At 36.7% G+C, this 18,816-nt stretch overlaps 1 protein-coding gene and 1 long non-coding RNA gene across 3 annotated transcripts in view; both read left to right on the forward strand.

Annotated features, from left to right (window-relative positions):
• The first annotated feature begins 7 nt into the window (after positions 1–7).
• On the forward strand, positions 8–7,926 carry LOC149135149 (uncharacterized). The gene is made up of 2 exons (XR_016242285.1): positions 8–132; positions 5,618–7,926. It is a non-coding gene; the product is annotated as an uncharacterized LOC149135149 (long non-coding RNA).
• Positions 7,927–9,134: 1,208 nt separating this feature from the next.
• LOC106870866 (diphosphomevalonate decarboxylase) overlaps positions 9,135–18,816 on the forward strand; it is a 70,597-nt gene continuing 60,915 nt past the window's right edge. The window contains exon 1 of one of the 2 annotated variants that reach the window (XM_089353970.1): positions 9,135–9,201. In XM_089353970.1, the coding sequence (XP_089210096.1) occupies positions 9,150–9,201 (52 nt within the window). In that variant the 5' untranslated portion in view covers positions 9,135–9,149. Of the gene's footprint in view, positions 9,202–16,417; positions 16,648–18,816 lie in introns of those variants that run through there. The other variant, XM_089353969.1, reaches the window with a different exon arrangement.

Genomic DNA, 18,816 nt, shown 5'->3' on the forward strand with positions numbered 1-18,816 from the left:
GGTTTTCCGGTAACGCATGCGCAACGACCTCTTTCATTGCTAGGTCCTATCCGGAGGGAAGTCTCCCTGACCGGAGAACAGTTTGTGCGCAGGCTTGAAAGCAACGTGTCTTTTGTTTTCCATTTCTATTTGGTAAATATTGTTTGTTGGATACGTGTCTACAGCTTCATTTGCTATTTGTGTGTGATATATGTCATCCAATAATTTTCATTGCTTTTTTTTCTTACATATTTATTATCATTAAAAGTGTGTTTCTTCCTGCTTATTTACTCTTCTACTATAATAATACTATTATGTTTTTCTCTGTCACAACATATTAATGACAAAGGAAGGTGTGAAAAAAAATGGTAATCCTTTAGTATGTGGTGATTAAAAAAGTAAGCAACCAAAAAGTGAACAACTGTCTTTCTTTGGTATAGAATTCCTCCGTATAAATTCGTGTAAATACGAAACGAATAAATTATCTAACGTTGCAAATTCTTTTCTACTCTAGGCACAAGGCCCGAAATTTTAGGGGTGGGGGCCAGTCGATTAGATCGACCTCAGTACGCAACTGGTATTTGATTTATCGACCCCGAAAGGGTGAAAGGCAAAGTCAACCTCGGCGGAATTTGAACTCAGAACATAAAGACAGACGAAATACCGCTTAGCATCTCGCCCGGCGTGCTAACGCTTCTGCCAGATCTTCCAAATCGACGTCGTAGTTTTCTTTTCACACGCATCCACATTTTGTGTATGGACGTCCTTATTTGTCGGATCTAAAAATTTCTCCTGATGTACAATCACTTCGTAAGTGTACATATCGTCATTTAGGCTTCCAATAGTTCCTAGTTGTTATTTCCCCTTTAATTTTTATTTACTTTTTTAATCACCACATACCAAAAAAAAAAAAAATTCAAATAGCGTTTCAACTCTGTGAGTATATGTATGTAAAAAGGGAGGTACTTGAATATTTGCGTGTGTATGTGTGTGTGTACAATGGAAGTGGGATGATGTGAATGTATGTGTGAACCAGCGTTCTTTCAGTAACAAACGAATATCGATGTCACATCTCAAAAGACAACCACTAGATAACATTAAGACTAATTTGATTTGCCACCTATATTTATACATAAAATACTACAATTAGCCTTCATTTTTGACGGCACGGGGTCATCTAGTCCTAATAAAAGTTTATTTAAGCATGCTTCAGTTGCTGACAACGTTTTGTGTTGAAATTTTTATTACTGCAGTTTGTTTCATTGTCCTTTTTTTCTTTTATTTAATATTCTTCATTTATTCATCATTATTTTTTTAATATTAAAGTCTTAGTAAGAAGAAAAACAAACAAATCCCATCAGGGAGATGGCCCTGTTCGACATAGAGAAAGGTGTAGGTAGAAACTCCATAAGGTGCACCCGGTGCAAGCTATGGACACATAAGAGGTGCAGCAATATCAGAAGAAAGTTAACAGAGAAAATAGTCTTTGGCGGGGCAGATGTATAGGTACAATAAACACTAGAAATACAGTTCTGTATTCAAGAGATGAGGAATTATGTACATTATTTACAATTGACGGATATTTGTCCTCATCTTGTTTATTGTTAACACAACATTTCGGCTGATATACCCGCCAGCCTTCATCAGGTGTCTTGGGGAAATTTCAAATCTGGGTTCTTATTCCTAAAGTATTTTTCGATGTTAGGTCGCTGCCTGGAATTGAACTCGGAATCTTGGGGTTAATAGCTGCTAGAATAAGAATGGGCTGGGCAAAGTTCAGAGAACTGCCTTTGAAAGTAACAAAGAGTCTCTCCCTCTCAGTGAAAGGCAGATTGTATGATACCAGTGTGTGAACAGCCATAGAAATATGGTCTTGTAACTGCAAATGACATGTGGAGGCTTGGCAGAAATGAAGCTGGATGTGCCCTGTCAATGTGCATATACGACAGTGTAAGCATCTTGAGAGAAAAATTGGGCATGATACATAAGATGTAGTGTGCAAGAGAAAAGACTGTGCTGGTATGGTCATGTGATGCATATGGATGAAGCCAGCTACATTAAAAAGTGCTGATCTCTAACTGTGGAAGGAACCTGCAAAAGAGATAGACCTAGAAAGACATGGGATGAGGTAGTGAATTATGATCTTTGGATGTTGAATCTCAAGGAGGCAATGACAAATGATTGAGACCTTTGGTGATTTACTCTGCTTGAGAAGACATGTCAACACAAGTGAAACTGTGGCCACTGCCAGTGACACATAAAAGGCATTCATGCCAGTGACAGATAAAAGGCACTGGTGACACATACACACAAGGTGCCAACTACACTCAATGGAGTGGCTTGCAATAGGAAGGGCATCCAACCATAGAAACCAAGCCAAAACAGACCGGAACCTGGTCCAGCTCTCCAGCTAACTAGCCCCTGTCAAACCATCTAACCCTTACCAGCATGGAAAACAGATGCTAAATGATGATGCATATAGATACAGGCATGGCTGTGTGGTTGAAAAGCTTGAAAAAAATGAACATTTAACAATGATATTAATGTATGTATTATTATATGCTTGCATATGACGGATGGAATTTATTGAGGCAGATTTTCTATGCCCAGATGTTTTTTCTGTCACTGACTCTCACCAGTTCCCAAGTAACATAATATTACCCATGACCAGATAAGTTTTCCTGGAAAACTGGAAGCAAAGGATATCACTTGATCGACAGTGACAGTCATTTACAGCTATCATGAGCTGTCAAGGCAAGGTGACAGTATACTCTTACATACATATACTACATATATATATATATATATATATATATATGGAAGGTGGATGGTAAATGGTGATATTGATGATAATATATATATGTGTGTATATTCAGGGTGTGTAAGGTATTTGAGGACATGCCTTTTTTGGGTCATTGCTGCATTTTTTGCTGACTCTGTATAATCTTTGTTTCAGAAAATAATAATGACAGACCCTCAGCTTACTCAGGAAATGAAGAGACATGCTGTTATTGTGGTTATAAAGGCTGAGCATAGCAATTTAGAAATATCTCGATTTTTAGAAGTTGCCAGATCTTTCGTCTACAAAGTTTGTAAGGAGCTAGAGACTGAAGATGGAAACATATCACCAGTATCAAAGCATAAAAAGCATTCTAAATGCTCTGAAATCATCAGAACACCTGAATTTATCCAAGTTCAACAGACCATTGATTACAATCCCAGAAAGTTCATGAGGTCAATTGCAAAAGATCTCCATTTGTCAGAAGGAACAGTCAGAAATGTTGTCCATGAAGACATCAGATATGTCTTATATGATGAGGAAAGGTCAATTTGTCAGAAAAAGCAAAAGAAAATCATTACATCAGATCTAAAAGGCTCTTAAACAAGCTGAAAAATCCAGCAGAAGATTTGATTTGGTTTTTCTCAAACGAGAAAAACTTCAACCAAAATCTAGAAGTTCTGAAGTTCCGAGTGTTATGCATACAAAATTTCCTGCAACTGTCATGATTTCAGGGGTTGTCAGCAATGAAGAACTTGTGATGCCTCCTTACTTCTTTCCACAAGGCCTTAGAGTTAACTCTGCTGCCTACATTGGGGTCCTGGAAATAATTGTTAAGCCCTGGATAGACAGTGTGTATGCAATGGAAGGCCATATGTGTTTCAGTAAGACTCTGCACTATCACACATGGCTCTAGTAACACAGGAATGAATGACTGAAAATTTCATGATCACATAACCCCCTAACATTTGGCCTTCTAAGTCTCCAGATCTCAATCCATTGGACTATTAGATGTGGATCATTGTTGAGAAAGAGAGGTCAATGACCACGCCCATAACACCAAAGATTCTTTGAAAGCTGCCATAGTCAGAGTAATGTCCAAAATGAACAAGGACCACTTGATTCAAGCATGTAGATTATTTAGATCTCATATAGAAGCAGTTGTTGAAGCTGAAGGTGGCTCTATTGAATAACATTATAGAAAAGAAGCTCTATTTTTATCCTCATAACATTTTTTGATAAATAAAGTTATTATATGTTTTTTTTAATAAACATAAATGTGTCCTCAAATATCTTATGCACCCTGTATGTGTATATATATACAGGGGAGTAGATGAAACAGGGAAAAACTGACGAAGGGTTATACTCTTTATGTTGCATGTCTTGTTTCTCTGTTTTTTTTTTGTTGTTCGAAAAAAATTTGTTTTCTATGCTTTCGTTTTTATGTTTTTGTTTCTCATTGTGTTTAACGGTTTTTTGATGTCCTGTACCCATATATGCATGTATGTATGTACATATATGTATGGATATATGCATGTATTTATATATTATTTATATCATATGATCAAACACCACACAACCTTTTCCAAGTATATATATATATCTATATACACATACATGCATACATACAACAGGCTTCTTTCAATTTCTGTCTGCCAAATCCCCTAACAAGGCTTTGGTCATCCAATGGCTATAGTAAAAGATATTTTCCTAAGATACCATGCCATGGGACTGAACTCAAGACCATATATTGGGAAGCAAACTTTTTACCACATAGCCACACTTGTGCCACCTGTACATGTTGAAATTGTTATAATAATATTAGTCATTGATTGTATTTATTCCTCACTGCACACACACACACGCACGCATACGCATCATTTATCTTTTGCATGTTTCAGTCATTAGATTGCTCTGTCTTAAGGAAATTTTGTAGTCCTATGTATCGACCCCATTACTTATTTTTTGTTAATCCTGGTACTTATTCTATTAGTCTTTTTGCCGAACTTCTAAGTTATAGGAATGTAAACACACCAATGCCAGTTGTCAAGCAGGGGTGGGGGACAAACATAAACACACATACATACATATATATGTATATATATTATACTAACACTAAAGTTTGTCTGTTTTCCTGTCATTTGATTAAGATGATAAAGATTACAAATAAAATACCATAAAAACCCAGGTAATTTGCACACCTGTGTAAATTACACAGGTGGTTTTCAGGATAAAAATTGTTAAAAAAAGCTTCTACTCATGTAAAATTTGCACCCAAAAGTTTTCAGAATTGCCAATATGACCAGGGGTAAAAGGTTTTCAGTTAAGTTGTATTTAGCATAATTGCATAATTTCACTTACTTATGATTAGATTTTATTAAATTTTCATTAAATAAAAATAATTTCTGTTTAACAGGTATCACATTGAAAGTTATTAACACATAAAGTGTGACTGGCCATGATTGTGACCATCAAGCACAGGTTTATAGGCCACGATCATGGCCCAGATAGATGCATTTAATTTATGTGCGTTTGTTGGGGGTCTAATGTCACTCAAATGCTCTGATACCCACTAGAATGCAAGAAGACTAATAGTTCAACTAATGATTTTTCAGATAATGTAAAACTTGCCACTATTATATACTAAGAAGATATTTTAACTATTTTTTGTTTTTTATGTGTACATGGTAGTCTCATTTTCATAAAATGCTCAGCAGTCCATGCTATGTAAGTGCAAATCCCAGTTCTTTATGGGTTAAAATACGAAGTGTTTGTGTTGTTTTCATAAACTTTATTTTACATTTCTTGCCCACAAGAGATTATGTCTGATCTTTAGCATATTTCTGTATGTCTTTTCAGATCATGATCACAGGAAAAGTTGTTGATAATTCTTAGCAACAAAAACAAAGCTGATAAATACACATGACACTTTATTCAACTGACAGAGGAAAGTGACTGATCAAACTGATTATGTAAACAGACACATGAAATTTCTTCGAGCGAGATCGTTGCCGGTGCCCCTGAACTGGCTCTTGTGTGGGGTTCTGGGATTTTTCGAGCGGGATCGTTGCTGGTGCCCCTGGGCTGGCTCTTGTGCGGGTGACACATGAGGTTTCTTGAGCGAGATGAGCGTGGCCTTTGCCAGTACCGCCTGACTGGCCTTCGTGCGGGTGACACGTAAAAGCACCCACTACACTCTCTGAGTGGTTGGCTTTAGGAAGGGCATCCAGCTGTAGAAACACTGCCAAATCAGATTGGAGCCTGGTGTAGCCATCTGGTTTCACCAGTCCTCAGTCAAATCGTCCAACCCATGCTAGCATGGAAAGCGGACGTTAAATGACGACGACAATACGTACAGACATATATATATATATATATATATATATATATATATATATATATATATATATACCGCCTGACTGGCCTTTGTGGGGTTTTCGAGCGAGATCGTTGCCAGTGCCCCTGGACTGACTCTTGTGCGGGTGGCACATAAAAGACACCATTTCGAGCGTTGCCGTTTTCGTGCGGGTGACACGTAAAAGCACCCACTACACTCTCTGAGTGGTTGGCGTTAGGAAGGGCATCCAGCTGTAGAAACTATGCCAAATTAGATTGGAGCCTGGTGTTGCCATCCGGTTTCACCAGTCCTCAGTCAAATCGTCCAACCCATGCTAGCATGGAAGGCGGACGTTAAACGATGATGATGATGATGATGATGAATTCTGATTGGTCGAAAATGTCTTCTTGTCTCAAGCTCTGATTTTCTGCCTATTCTCGTCGGAACCTTTGATACAGAATATCAAACTTTTAATTCCTTTCTCACTTATAAAATGTCAAGCAAACTTAGAAATTTGTCATTACCGTTTTAGCTGGAAGACCAAACTGATAGTTTGGTAGTGTTTATTGAACAAGGGAGGTGCAAAATTTAAGAAGCGACTTGTTAGAATATACATGTCTGTAAGGAGACATAAACAAGAATAGCAAAAATCTACTATACCAAAACAACTTTGGGGGTGAGATAACCACCCCCATTAAAAAAGTGGGTTATCTCCCACTGTTTTACAACAAATATCAATACTTTTGGTTACCTCTCTCAACTAAAAAAAATTGTCTAACACTCAATAAAACAAAAAAAAAAGAAAAATTAATAAACATAAAAACTGAAAAAATTAAACATCTTATCAAATCTGATAACAGGAGGCCAAACATCAACAATGTGTTGAAGTATTGAATCAAAAGGATCTAACTTTTTTAATCCAATCTCTTGTCGCTACATTAACTTGATTTTTTTAGTGGGGAGAAAACCTAATTTTTTAATGGCAATTTTTAAATGTGGGTAAGATAACCAAAAAGTACCCAAGTGTTCTATGAAGAGAACATAAGACTGCTGCATAATTCAAAATGAATGTGAAATGACATTAAACATCGTATAAGGTAAATGAAGGTTTCTGTATGAATGTTAAGTCATATTCACTTAGAGAGTTTACATGTGCAAGGATGAGTTGTGATGTTGTGGTTGTCGGCGTTAGATGCAGTGGTGAGGAATTTCATTGTGTCATAATGTGGAGAAAGCAAGCAAATAGACTCCCTAAGCAGAGAAAAACTAATCTATTTAAGGAAATTGCTGGGCTCCATTGTGATAGATAGAAACTCTAAGCAATGTAAAATATGGCCCAGACCGTGATTACCAGCATGAATGTCAAACTTAAAAAAGTAGTTAATCATTTAATGGTTTTAGTAAATTTATACAGAAGAAGTAAGCGTCACACCGTCCAGCATAAATAAAAGTCAACTTTATTATGTAAAAACCTATTCTGACATTAAATGAGTCAACTTTCTATATGGATGTTTACATTTGTACATCATTTTCCAACAAAATATATTTCTAAAACATTCTGGAAACAATCTACTCATGTAATTTATGCACCCACTAAAGTTTATTTTTGTTTTTGCGAAAAAAGTGCATAAATTACATGGGTTTTTATGGTAGTCATTTCGGATCTTTTTTAAAACGGGGGCCACAGTATTTTCTTAACGAAACACTTTGAAACTTGGAACACTGGTAGAATGTGTCATATAAAACATCTTTTTCTCTTAGTCTTCTTAAAAAAAAAAAGAAATCCCTAAGTTATTCCATGTTAAAGTTGTCGTATTTCTGTAATTTCAACCAATCACTGACATCCATTCAGCCGATATACATTAAGTGCCGACTACATAAACAAACGATTCTGAAACAATTCTATCGGTGATAAAATTATTATTTCCTTGTCAAAAAATGGCTGAAGCATATTGGCAGTAGTTAATAAACCTTTCTATTATAGGCTAACCCTAACCCTAACCCTACGGTTAGGGTAAAACAGCAAATTTAAAAAGAAAAAAGCAAATAAAACGAAGCAAAAAAAAAGAAAATGAAAAAAGCAAATTTAAAATGAAAAAAAGCAAATTTAACGAAGGAAAACGAACACTGTCAGAAGTTATGGAGATTAAATACGCTTTACACCGCTTAATTAGCCAAAGGAGTAAATGTAAACAACTGAATACTTGTCAGTGATTGGTTGAAATTATCGAATTAAGACAATTTTTTACATGAAATAAATTCGAATACAAAAATATTTTTCTGTTCTATAACACAAAATAGATAAGTATACGAAGTTTGAAAGTCTTTCGGTACCAAAAACACTACGTAAAACATTAATGAAAACTCATTTCCTCCTTTACGAAGAAAAGAAATCAAGTTAAAAATGTCGACACTTCAAAGAGTCATGTCAGCTACTGCTGTCTGTCCTTTTTTCTTCCCTTAATCATTTATACAACTTTCGGAGTGCTGTGGATTTGAAAGACAGAAATTCTCCCTATATTTTTGAATCATGGGTATTTTGATTTAAATGTTTTTTTTCTTAAAGGGGAAAATTACTATTTTATTTAAAATAAAATATTTATCTTTATCATCTTAATCAAAAGGCAGACAAAGAGACTATCTCTTTATAGACAAAGATTAGTTGCAATGGGAAGAACTGAATCTCATAAGAATGGAAAAACAAACAACAGATGGGTTGTACCTCATAATGAAACTCTTTTAAGAACATTCAAATGCCACTGCAGCATTGAAATCATCTCAGTGAGCTCAATTAAGTATGTCATCAAGTACACACTGAAAGGAAATGACCAAGCTGCTGTTCAAATAAACAATGATTATGAAATTAGTCAATATCTAATGAGTAGGTATATCGGACCTGTGGTGTTATGAACCAGGCTGTGTTGTAAGGAAGGACCGGAAGTGAGGGAGTACGCATGTCCTGTCGGAAGTGGGGACTGTGGGTCCTACCGGAAGAGCTGTGGTGGGCATACAGGCTCAGCGAGGCATGTGCAGTCAGTTGGCGGTGGACAGTATATGAGAGTAGATGTGTCAGACGGTACGGCAGCAGACAGAGCATGTGGACGTTGTGAGTGACCCTTTCCAGATCGACAGCTAAGACTACTGCAATTCTCTCTTTGTTTCTGTCTTTCTCCTCCTTCATATCACAAGCTATTTCGACTCAAAAAAAAAATATGATGGGTATGGTCCATGTTTCAAACAAGAGGGTTAGGCCATTTTGCAGCAATGGAGACATCACCACTCGGTTGCAAAAAATTAAGTTGGTGGCAAGACTCCACAGTATAGATGACCTAGTGAGTCTCATATCATTGTACCTCGATGGATTGGCGTTGGTGCTATACCTGGAAATAGAGATGGACCAGTTAAGCGCAGAAAAAATAGCAGTCCGGCTGATGGAGGCTTTTACAGAAGGGCCATGCATGTCATATGGGGTACTACTAAAGCAGCACGGTCCCGAACGCGAAGTCGCGCCTCCGCGCTAGCTAGTCATGAGTGGTCGATCCTAAACCTAACCCTAAACACGTATTCATTTGCACACGCGGGTTAGGGACAGGGTTAGAGTTAGGGTTAGGATCGACTACTCAAGACTAGCTAGCGCGGATGCGCGACTGCGCGTTCGGGACCGTGCTGCTTTAGTAGTACCGGCATATGGTCGACTGGGGAAAGCAAAGTGGACGGGTGAACAGGTGGATGTGTTTGCCAACGAAATCAGGAGATTGGCCAGACTTGTGGGATACAGGAATAACGTGTTGGAACAAACAGTTAAATTAACATTTGTGACAGGATTTCTTGACCACGTTTCTGTCGAACTGCAAAAGCTGCTGAATATTCACTCCATGGCGATGGGAGAGGTAATATCTTGGGCCAGAGTCATCATCTCGTGTTGCAGGACGACACCTTTAGAAGTGATTGCAACAACGAGAAGGGATCGAACAAAAAGCGGTGGAGAGGGGTCAAACAAGGAACGTGTGTGACCCTTCAAAGGGCAGTGTTTTCGATGTCAGGGTTTGCACATGGTGATTGACTGCAAAGAATCCAGGCCTGGAGTAATTTGCTATCGATGCAGACAAACAGGCCACATCACTAGTGAATGCGTTCAGAGAAACGGTCTAAGGTAGACTACTGCGCCAGTAGTCCCGTCAAAAGAATAGAAGCGTGTATACAGTCATTGCCAGTAATGGATGTCATGGTGAACAGAAAGGTATCACGAGCCCTCGTGGACACCGGCTGCTCAACAAGCCTAATGACTCCGGAGTTGATGGAAGAATGGAGTAGAGTGAGTAGTGTAAGGGCTGTTGACGGTACAAAAGTTGAATGCAGAGGGTGGAGATGGTGATATAAAGAATGAGATTGAGGTTGCACGCGATGTGGTGATGAGGATGGACGTCATTGTCCGTTTGGAAGGTGTCACGGTTAATGAAGCCAGTGTAACATTCGATGATGTGGGGTTGCTATGCACTGTGAATCTGTGACAGGAAAGTGGTGAGAGCTGCGAAGAAAAATATGCTGCACACACCATTACAGACAAGGAATTTTCGGGCTGTGTTTGATGGCCGGCAGTGGACAGTGGAATGGTTCTGGAAGGGAGATCCTCCGACATTGAAAAACGCAGTAGAAATTTTTTACTACCAAAGGCCTAGCGTGTAGAAAAATTAGTCAATAGACTATATATATTAATCATATAAATACAGTGTACATTTAAACACATAAAAGGTAACCATCTTAGGATACCTGGTTCGCTAGAATATTAATTCAATTAACATCAAATTAAGTAAAATATTAATGACGAAACCAGTACACAATTCTTTATTCTGTGTATATTTCTCATTTTGTCTTGCCCACTTATGTTCTGGTGTTTGCGAAATTTCTAGCATATTGGATGTCCACCTAGTGGTCATCCCTTATACACATGTAATACAATTTTTCTGAATTTTCAGATTTTTTTATATGGTAGGCCACTTGGTTTTAAATCGATGTTAATTGAATTAATATTCAATTTATCACCCTCAATATATAAAAATTATACACACACACACACACACATATATATATGTTCATATATATATATATATATATTCATATATATATATATATATATATATATATATATATATATACATACATACATATATATACATATATATATAGTCATATATATATATATATATATATATATATATATATGGAGGAATATATAGAGGAATTCATGTAATATATGTGACAACTATTCAGTTGCCATAATAAAACTCCGAGTTTCAGATTATGGGGCGGAAATCTGCTCTGGCATCTCATCAGTTATTAAGACAAACAAAAGAGTGATTAGAAAGACCGTTAAATAAAGGGAGAAAGGAAAAAACTCTCATAGAATGTGTGTATGCGCGCATGTACATACATACACATGCATGCATGCACACCCATGTACATGTGCCTATATGCATATGGTCACTTACACTCACGTGAAACACATACATGCACACCCACATACATATATACGACGGGCTTCTTTCAGTTTCCGTCTACTAAATTTACTCACAAGGCTTTGGTTGGCCTGAGGCTGTAGTAGAAGACACCAATTTGGTAGGGGTTACGCAAAAGAGAATTGCTTGTAATGTCCCTCATGTACTGGTACCATTGAACAACAGTAGATTTTGAGAGACCAGTCATTTCGGATGATGTATGAAGGGTTGTATTATGGGACCATAAATATGTTACAAGAATAAAATCCTGTAATCGTAATTTAGAGTTTTCCAGAAAAGAAGACTTCCTAATGGACTCTTTTGCAGTTTTATGTTTAGGGCAACGAAATAGCTTCCCTTCCTTATGTTTTATGAGTGTCATTTCTTTCTGGCAATACGAACATCAGGGAGTGACACTATTCAGAACTTTTTTCTCCTTCAGAAACGAATACGCCGCATCAAAATCTCCAATATATGGTAATATATCATATATCATTTTTGAAAAATGGTTAACACAACAAGTCTAAGCGAACTGCTTCCCGCAAAGTTTTCTGTAGAAATGATTTTTTAAGGCTTTCTTTAGAAATGTTTTTTTTTTGTTGATTTGCGCATATGTGCCTGTGTTTCCAAAACCTTAAAAAATCGAACATGTGTGCTAATTACACACGTGTTCGATTTTTTAAGGTTTTGAAATGATGTAGGTTCTTTCAGGCATGAAGTGGACCTGGTAAGTAAAGTGAGATCACAGCCATAGCTTATACCACAGTCACATAACCAGCCCATTTAAAAAGTACCTTTGAATTGTCAGGCAGCATGCCGCGCTTGAGAAAACCTATTGAGTTAAGTAAAATCAAAATCAGAATCTCAATCCAATTGAAATCAAAATGGAAATTGTAGTTGTGGCTGATACCAGTGCTGCCTGACTGGCACCCGTGCTGGTGGCATGCAATAAGCACCATTCATGTGTGGATCGATGTCAGTGCCACCTGACTGGCTTCCCATGCCAGTGACACATAAAAAGCACCATCCAAACGTGGTCAATGCCAGCACCCCACTGCCCTTACTGACTCCTGTGCCGGTGGCACGTAAAGAGCACCATCCGAACATGGCCGAATGGATGTTAAATGATGACGATGATCTACTAGCAGAAAGACCGCCATTTGGACAGTTTTCTGCTAGCCCCTTGATAATATTTTCACATTTGATTCCTATTTCTAGTAATTTATATATTTTACATCTAATCATTTCTTAGTATAATAGTGCTCACTTGCTTACTAAATATTGCTTGCTTTCATTACTTTATCACAGTCATAATCTCTCTTTTTTAAACAAACATCACAGTAGTGCAACAACAGAGGGTGAAGCAATTTGTCAAATTTTGCCTAACCCTCAAAGCAACATAGAGATTTCAATTCAGCAGCCCATTTATATATATATATATATATGTATAAAGAGACCAATGGCAAAGTTAGAAATATATTTTATGGATAAAGTCTTACAGCTGTTTCAGAGAAAATCTAATGTATCCCTTCATTGGAGACGGTAATAGTAGAGGAATGGATTATTACATCTATAAGAGGAGATTTGTAGTAAGAAGTGAGAGTGATGGGCTAAAAAAAGAACAAAGAAAAAACAGTACTTGTTTTTTCTTTGTTCTTTTTTCAGCCCATTACTCTCACTTCTTACTACAAATCTCCTCTTATAAATGTAATAATCCATTCCTCTACTATTACCGTCTCCGATGAAGGGATACATTAGATTTTCCCTGAAACAGCTGTAAGACTTTATCCATAAAATATATTTCTAACTTTGCAATTGGTCTCTTTATCTTTTTCTCTCTTTATACATACACACGCTAATACACGACCTATGTTATATTCCTCACTCATGTTTATACAACGACAGGGGCAAAACTAGCCGGTATACAGCACTTACTCTGTATTACCTGTATCTTTGGGTTTGGTTGAATCCAATACCCTTCATAACCTTTATTATATATATATATATATATATATATATATATATATATATATATATATATATATAGGTTATGAGTGATAGTGGTGTCAATTAGACAAATACAGTATCCCTACATTCACTCTCTATTTCCTATCTTAACTAAACTAACTATTACTTAATCATCCTCTCACACCGTCTCCGATTGTTCTTATTTACAGGATTGTAAAAACAGCACCATATAAAAAAAACATTAACACCAAAAGCACACACACATATATATATATATATATTAATAATAAAAATTTGACAACAAAAGAATGAACGAGACCTTGATATTATGTAAATAGAGGAGTTTATAATATATGTGACAATTGTGTGTGTATATATATACACACACTTATATATATATAAGTATACATACATAAGTGATAGAGCTCTGGCCTTTTGCAACAAAATCTCTATCTGATCCCCCTCACAACCTCCACAAAATATGCTCTGTTGGCCGTGTAGGCAGAGGGAGCCCAATGTTTGTTGACGATAGAAGTCCCATGATGCTTTCATTGAGCCCTTGGTCTCTGAATCATAATCTAACTTTCATTACGTGTTACCACAGAAACACAAGTACTCTTGGACTGGATGTAATGATCTCAACCATCTCCTGCTGTCACCAACACGTCCTCTGTTCCTTCTGTTCAACACTGAGCACCTTGGGAACAAAAAGCACAAATAATCATAAATAATCCTATATACATTTTTCCACACTATGCTTATCATCTTTATAGACACACAACAGTCTTCATCCAGAAAATTGTGAAATTTCTCAATCAGTTCTGATGTTCTGACATCCTTCCCCCTCTCACACCTCTTGTTGTCTCTCACCTCCTCTTTACTGTCCTTGAATCTCTAGTGCCAGCAGAAATCAGATACTTGTCTCTACAAGATAATCTATAAATAATCTGTAGTATTTCATAAGTTTCTGTAGAGTTTTTACCCAGTTTAATACAAAACTTTATTGCATAGCAAGCTTCTAAATTGCCTTCATGTCCTGACTGTTTTCTGCAAACTAGTCAGCTGTGATAAGCAGTGTTTAGAAGGGTGTGTTCAAAGTGCTCTTACAGCCATCTCCTTCAATCTAGAATTAAAAAAAGCTGGTAGGCCAGCTTATTAGATGTATAGTAATGATATACTAAAATTACAATAATCTAGGACATTTGCAATTGCCTCTCCTAGAAACAGTCTCAAAACTCCTGGTACATTCCATCTAGGTTAGATGACTAAACAGTTAGAGTATTTTGGTATAAAAATTTTCCCTTCCATCTTCACAGTATCAGTAACACAATGAAGCATACCATGCTCCATCTGCCACAATATTAGTCCTCATATGTACTTGGTCAAAAGAAACCATTTTTCTTTCAAACCCATTTGAATTCAAACAATTGTAAATTATTGTATGAGGAAAGTTGTTACACACCATAGAACATTTGGACGAAATATTTCAATATGATAATTCTACATTGGAGAAATGAAGCCAAGTAATAGAAATATGTGGCATCTCTGACTAACAGGAGGTCTGGTATTTGCAGTTCATGTTATTATCTTTACTGATATACATTATCAGTATTGGCACAGTGGAAATAATGAGGTTGGAATTAATAAATACCCAAGGAAATGGCTTGGTGTCCCACCTGGCTTCATTGATGTTGCTTTCTAAAGTCACCAAGGAAAGCTGAAGCTACTCCTACAGTCCATCATGGAGGAGTACAAGGTTAGAAAAGCAAAACATTTGTGTACATTGAGAATTCCAGAGATAAAGTAGTGAGATCAATCCAACCTAACCAGAGAACCGACAGAAAATGGAAGGTTCAGGAGGCAGTAGGTGTAGCAAAGAAGAACTGCATGTTTGAGGAAATGACAGGACATGCACAGACTAATAAGTAATACATGAGCTCAGTGGAGGGGTGGTGAAAGACGAAAGGGGAATTAAAGAGGGACATAGTAATTCAGAAAGAGAGAGAGGGTGCCTAAAGAATCCAAAAGACAATCCTGCTAGGACAATGGATAATATGGGAGAATGCACTCCAAAGAAATATCAGATGGAACATATGGCATATGCTCCTCTTAGAGTCAGTTTCAAATACAAATCTGGTGAGATTGAGGGAAATTAGTCAATGCTACATGATCACTCTGTCAAGACAAACAAACAGTGGAACATGAAATAAAGTGAGAGAACATGTAAGTTTAACAAAAGGATGATGATATTGATCTAATTGGGCCATTTTCCTTTACTACCATAAAAGAACTTTTTGGCTAAATATAAATAACGTAACTTCAATAGAACATCTTCTTTTAGCATTAATATTTTCCTACTTATATTAGGAATTTGATGAAGAGAAGAAAGGTGGGAAAAACAAATTAAAGATGACAAATGCTAAAAAATTATATTTATGGTTGTTCTTAAGCCATAGGAAAGCATTTAACTATTCCATCATTTTGTTTATTTCCATACATTGTGTATTTAGGTTTATATTATCCACGTTCTTCCCTTTTCAGAGGTAGCAGAGTAGAATTTGGGGAGATTTGACTGCTATTACTCGCTGGCCAAGTGACTTCTAATTAGTGTTTGTTGTTATTATAATCGGTACTACTACAACTTTTATTCAGACACAGCACATTTAGAGGACATTGTTTAATGTATCTCATTCGAATGAGATTAATCTGCTTTTCTAGCCGTTCGAATGTTCACATTCAGTTTTTCTTTGTGGAGTAAAGTGGCGGCACGTGGTGAATACAATACTCTGAATCGGAAAAAAAATTTATGCAATTGGAGTTGCCGCTCGTGGTGAATATCACAAGAGAGAAAAAGAGGGAGAGAGAGAAAGAGAGGAGTACAATAGAAAGAAAGAATAGAGAGCACACGTGTGTGTAATTATTCATTGATTGCGTTTTATTTGTGGAATCTTATAGAAACCGGTTCCAGACGAAATCGGGTCACTCTGTGACAGTCTGCGTTTCTCTACAACACTATCAGGAATCGCTTAAGATGAAGATGCATATGGTGACATGTGTTGCACCGGTTAATATCGCTGTCATCAAATACTGTAAGATATACGATTTACTTTTATACCCCCCCCCTCACACTTTTTATTATTTTTTTACTTTGTAGACTAACTTGACTCAATGAAGAAACTTCTACACATTTGCTCGACCCATCTTTTTTGTCTTCCTTTTTCCTCTAAGAGCGCATTGGATAACGTAGTCCGGAGTAAACTGAGATTTTAAAAAGTGGGACGGTCTCATAACGCTGAAAAAAAAGGGTAAATGACGTTGTCTCCTCATCCTGACACCTTATATACCAATACCTAACGGCTGTAATCATAAGTCTGTTTGATCGGGGCTGACCTGGGACCTAAACAACGATTAGAATAAGTGTTATTGTAACTGTTGTAAAACGTACAATACGTGTGAAGATCTAGAGATTCTCCGATTGAGAGGGCTCTGTACCAAAACGTTATGTATTTACCTTTTGTCATACTTACATTACTTCATTGATAGTCTCTTCAAATTCTATTTTATTTTGAGACTTGTTTCCGTTCCATGAATGCTATAGTGTCTATTTACAGTGAAGGTACTTGTTATGAGCAAACCTATGATAGAAGACATTCTATGAGCATCTCTTCTTATCAAGAAGTTATTTAAGACTTTCTTTCCTATTGTACCCTCCTCCTTTTTTTTTTAAAGGTGGTGTGATTTGTGGGAGATTTGGATGCTGCTTTCAGCTGTTCGAACGACCAAGTAATAGGATGATGTTAAGATTAGCGTCTTCCCTTTGCTTCTGCCAAATAACTCGAGCGCGCATTTTCCACAGCCATTTTGATTTGTATACATACTTATATATCATCACTCTTACATCCAGATTCTGTTTATTTTCCTTGTTTGTCGCAAATTATTTCTTTGTTCTTATGCTAATTGGAAAACGTGTTTTAATTAAAAATAGTTCAGAGAAAGGAAAAATCAAAATAACTAGTGTATCTCCGTGTTCTGATAAATGAGAGGAGATTTCGGGTATGGCCCTTCATTATTCATATTGCTTTAGTCCTGCAGAAAATCTCCGTAATTTGGAAGTTTATTAGATTTTTTTTTCTTAGTGAAAATCGTGTGGCTGCACTTCCCAAAATTTACCACAATATACCCACTTACACAGTGTATGTGTTTGAAGTGGCTAAGAAGTCGTTTGGTTTCCGTTCGATCCCATTACTCGGTATCTTCGGCAAGTTTCTTCCTTCTAATCTCGTGTCAGTTCATTTCTTCTGAATGAAAGATGAACAGAAACTGAATAGAAAAAGTCCGTCGTATCGACTGTACATGTAATTTAAAGGGGCAGCTTTGAGGTGCTGATTCTGTTCCAGTTTGTTAAAATTACAAGTGTCTGTGCAAAAGTAGGCAATTAAATTGATCGAACATTTGGAATAATCATTATCAAAACTGCGAGAGAACCGATACATTTACTTTTCTTTTTAGATATTATCGTCGTTAAATATCCTCATCTGTCCTTTCAAGGAACTCGGTATGTTTTGGATTAATTAACAATAGAACGATCTTTTCAGTTTGAGCTACCTCTTCCTATTTGATTGAACATTTCAATCAGTTGATAGAGAAATTATTAATTAAGAATAATTTTGGTTTCTGAAATGAGCACGAAAAGTTACATCTATGTAGAAGTTTGGCGGAGGAAAAGAATAAGCACACCACCCGTTTTCGGCACAACAAAAACCCTAACCCCAAATCTAACCACCTGGTGTGCCTATTCTTTACCTTCAGAAGTTTTCGATAAAATATCTAAAGAGGCATTTTGGGACGAAACCTTTCCGATAACACTAATCAGAAGATGACAGTAAACGGTTGTTAGCATTAAGCAAATAAAGAGTTTGGACCCACGAAGACGATAATATCTCTGATTATAAAATTAACGCTTCCTTCTTTACAATAATATTTACGTTCGTTTGTTGCTTTGTAATAGTTTTCCTGTAACCCGTGTTTGTGGTGGATTGAATGCCATACGTTACATTCTGAATTCAAAACCCGCTGAAGTTGACATTTATCTTTCATCCCTCCCAGATTTATTATGATAAACATCAGTGCTCGGGTGGATTCAGTTTGCTACATTTCTCGGTACATCGGACAAAATGACTTGCGTTATTTGTTCCTGCTCTTTACATTCTGAGTTCAAATCATGCCGCGGTCACCTTTGTTTTTCATTCTTTTGGGGA

The sequence above is a fragment of the Octopus bimaculoides genome, chromosome 6, assembly GCF_046866305.1.
Source record: "Octopus bimaculoides isolate indiv1 chromosome 6, ASM4686630v1, whole genome shotgun sequence".
NCBI lineage: Eukaryota > Metazoa > Mollusca > Cephalopoda > Octopoda > Octopodidae > Octopus > Octopus bimaculoides.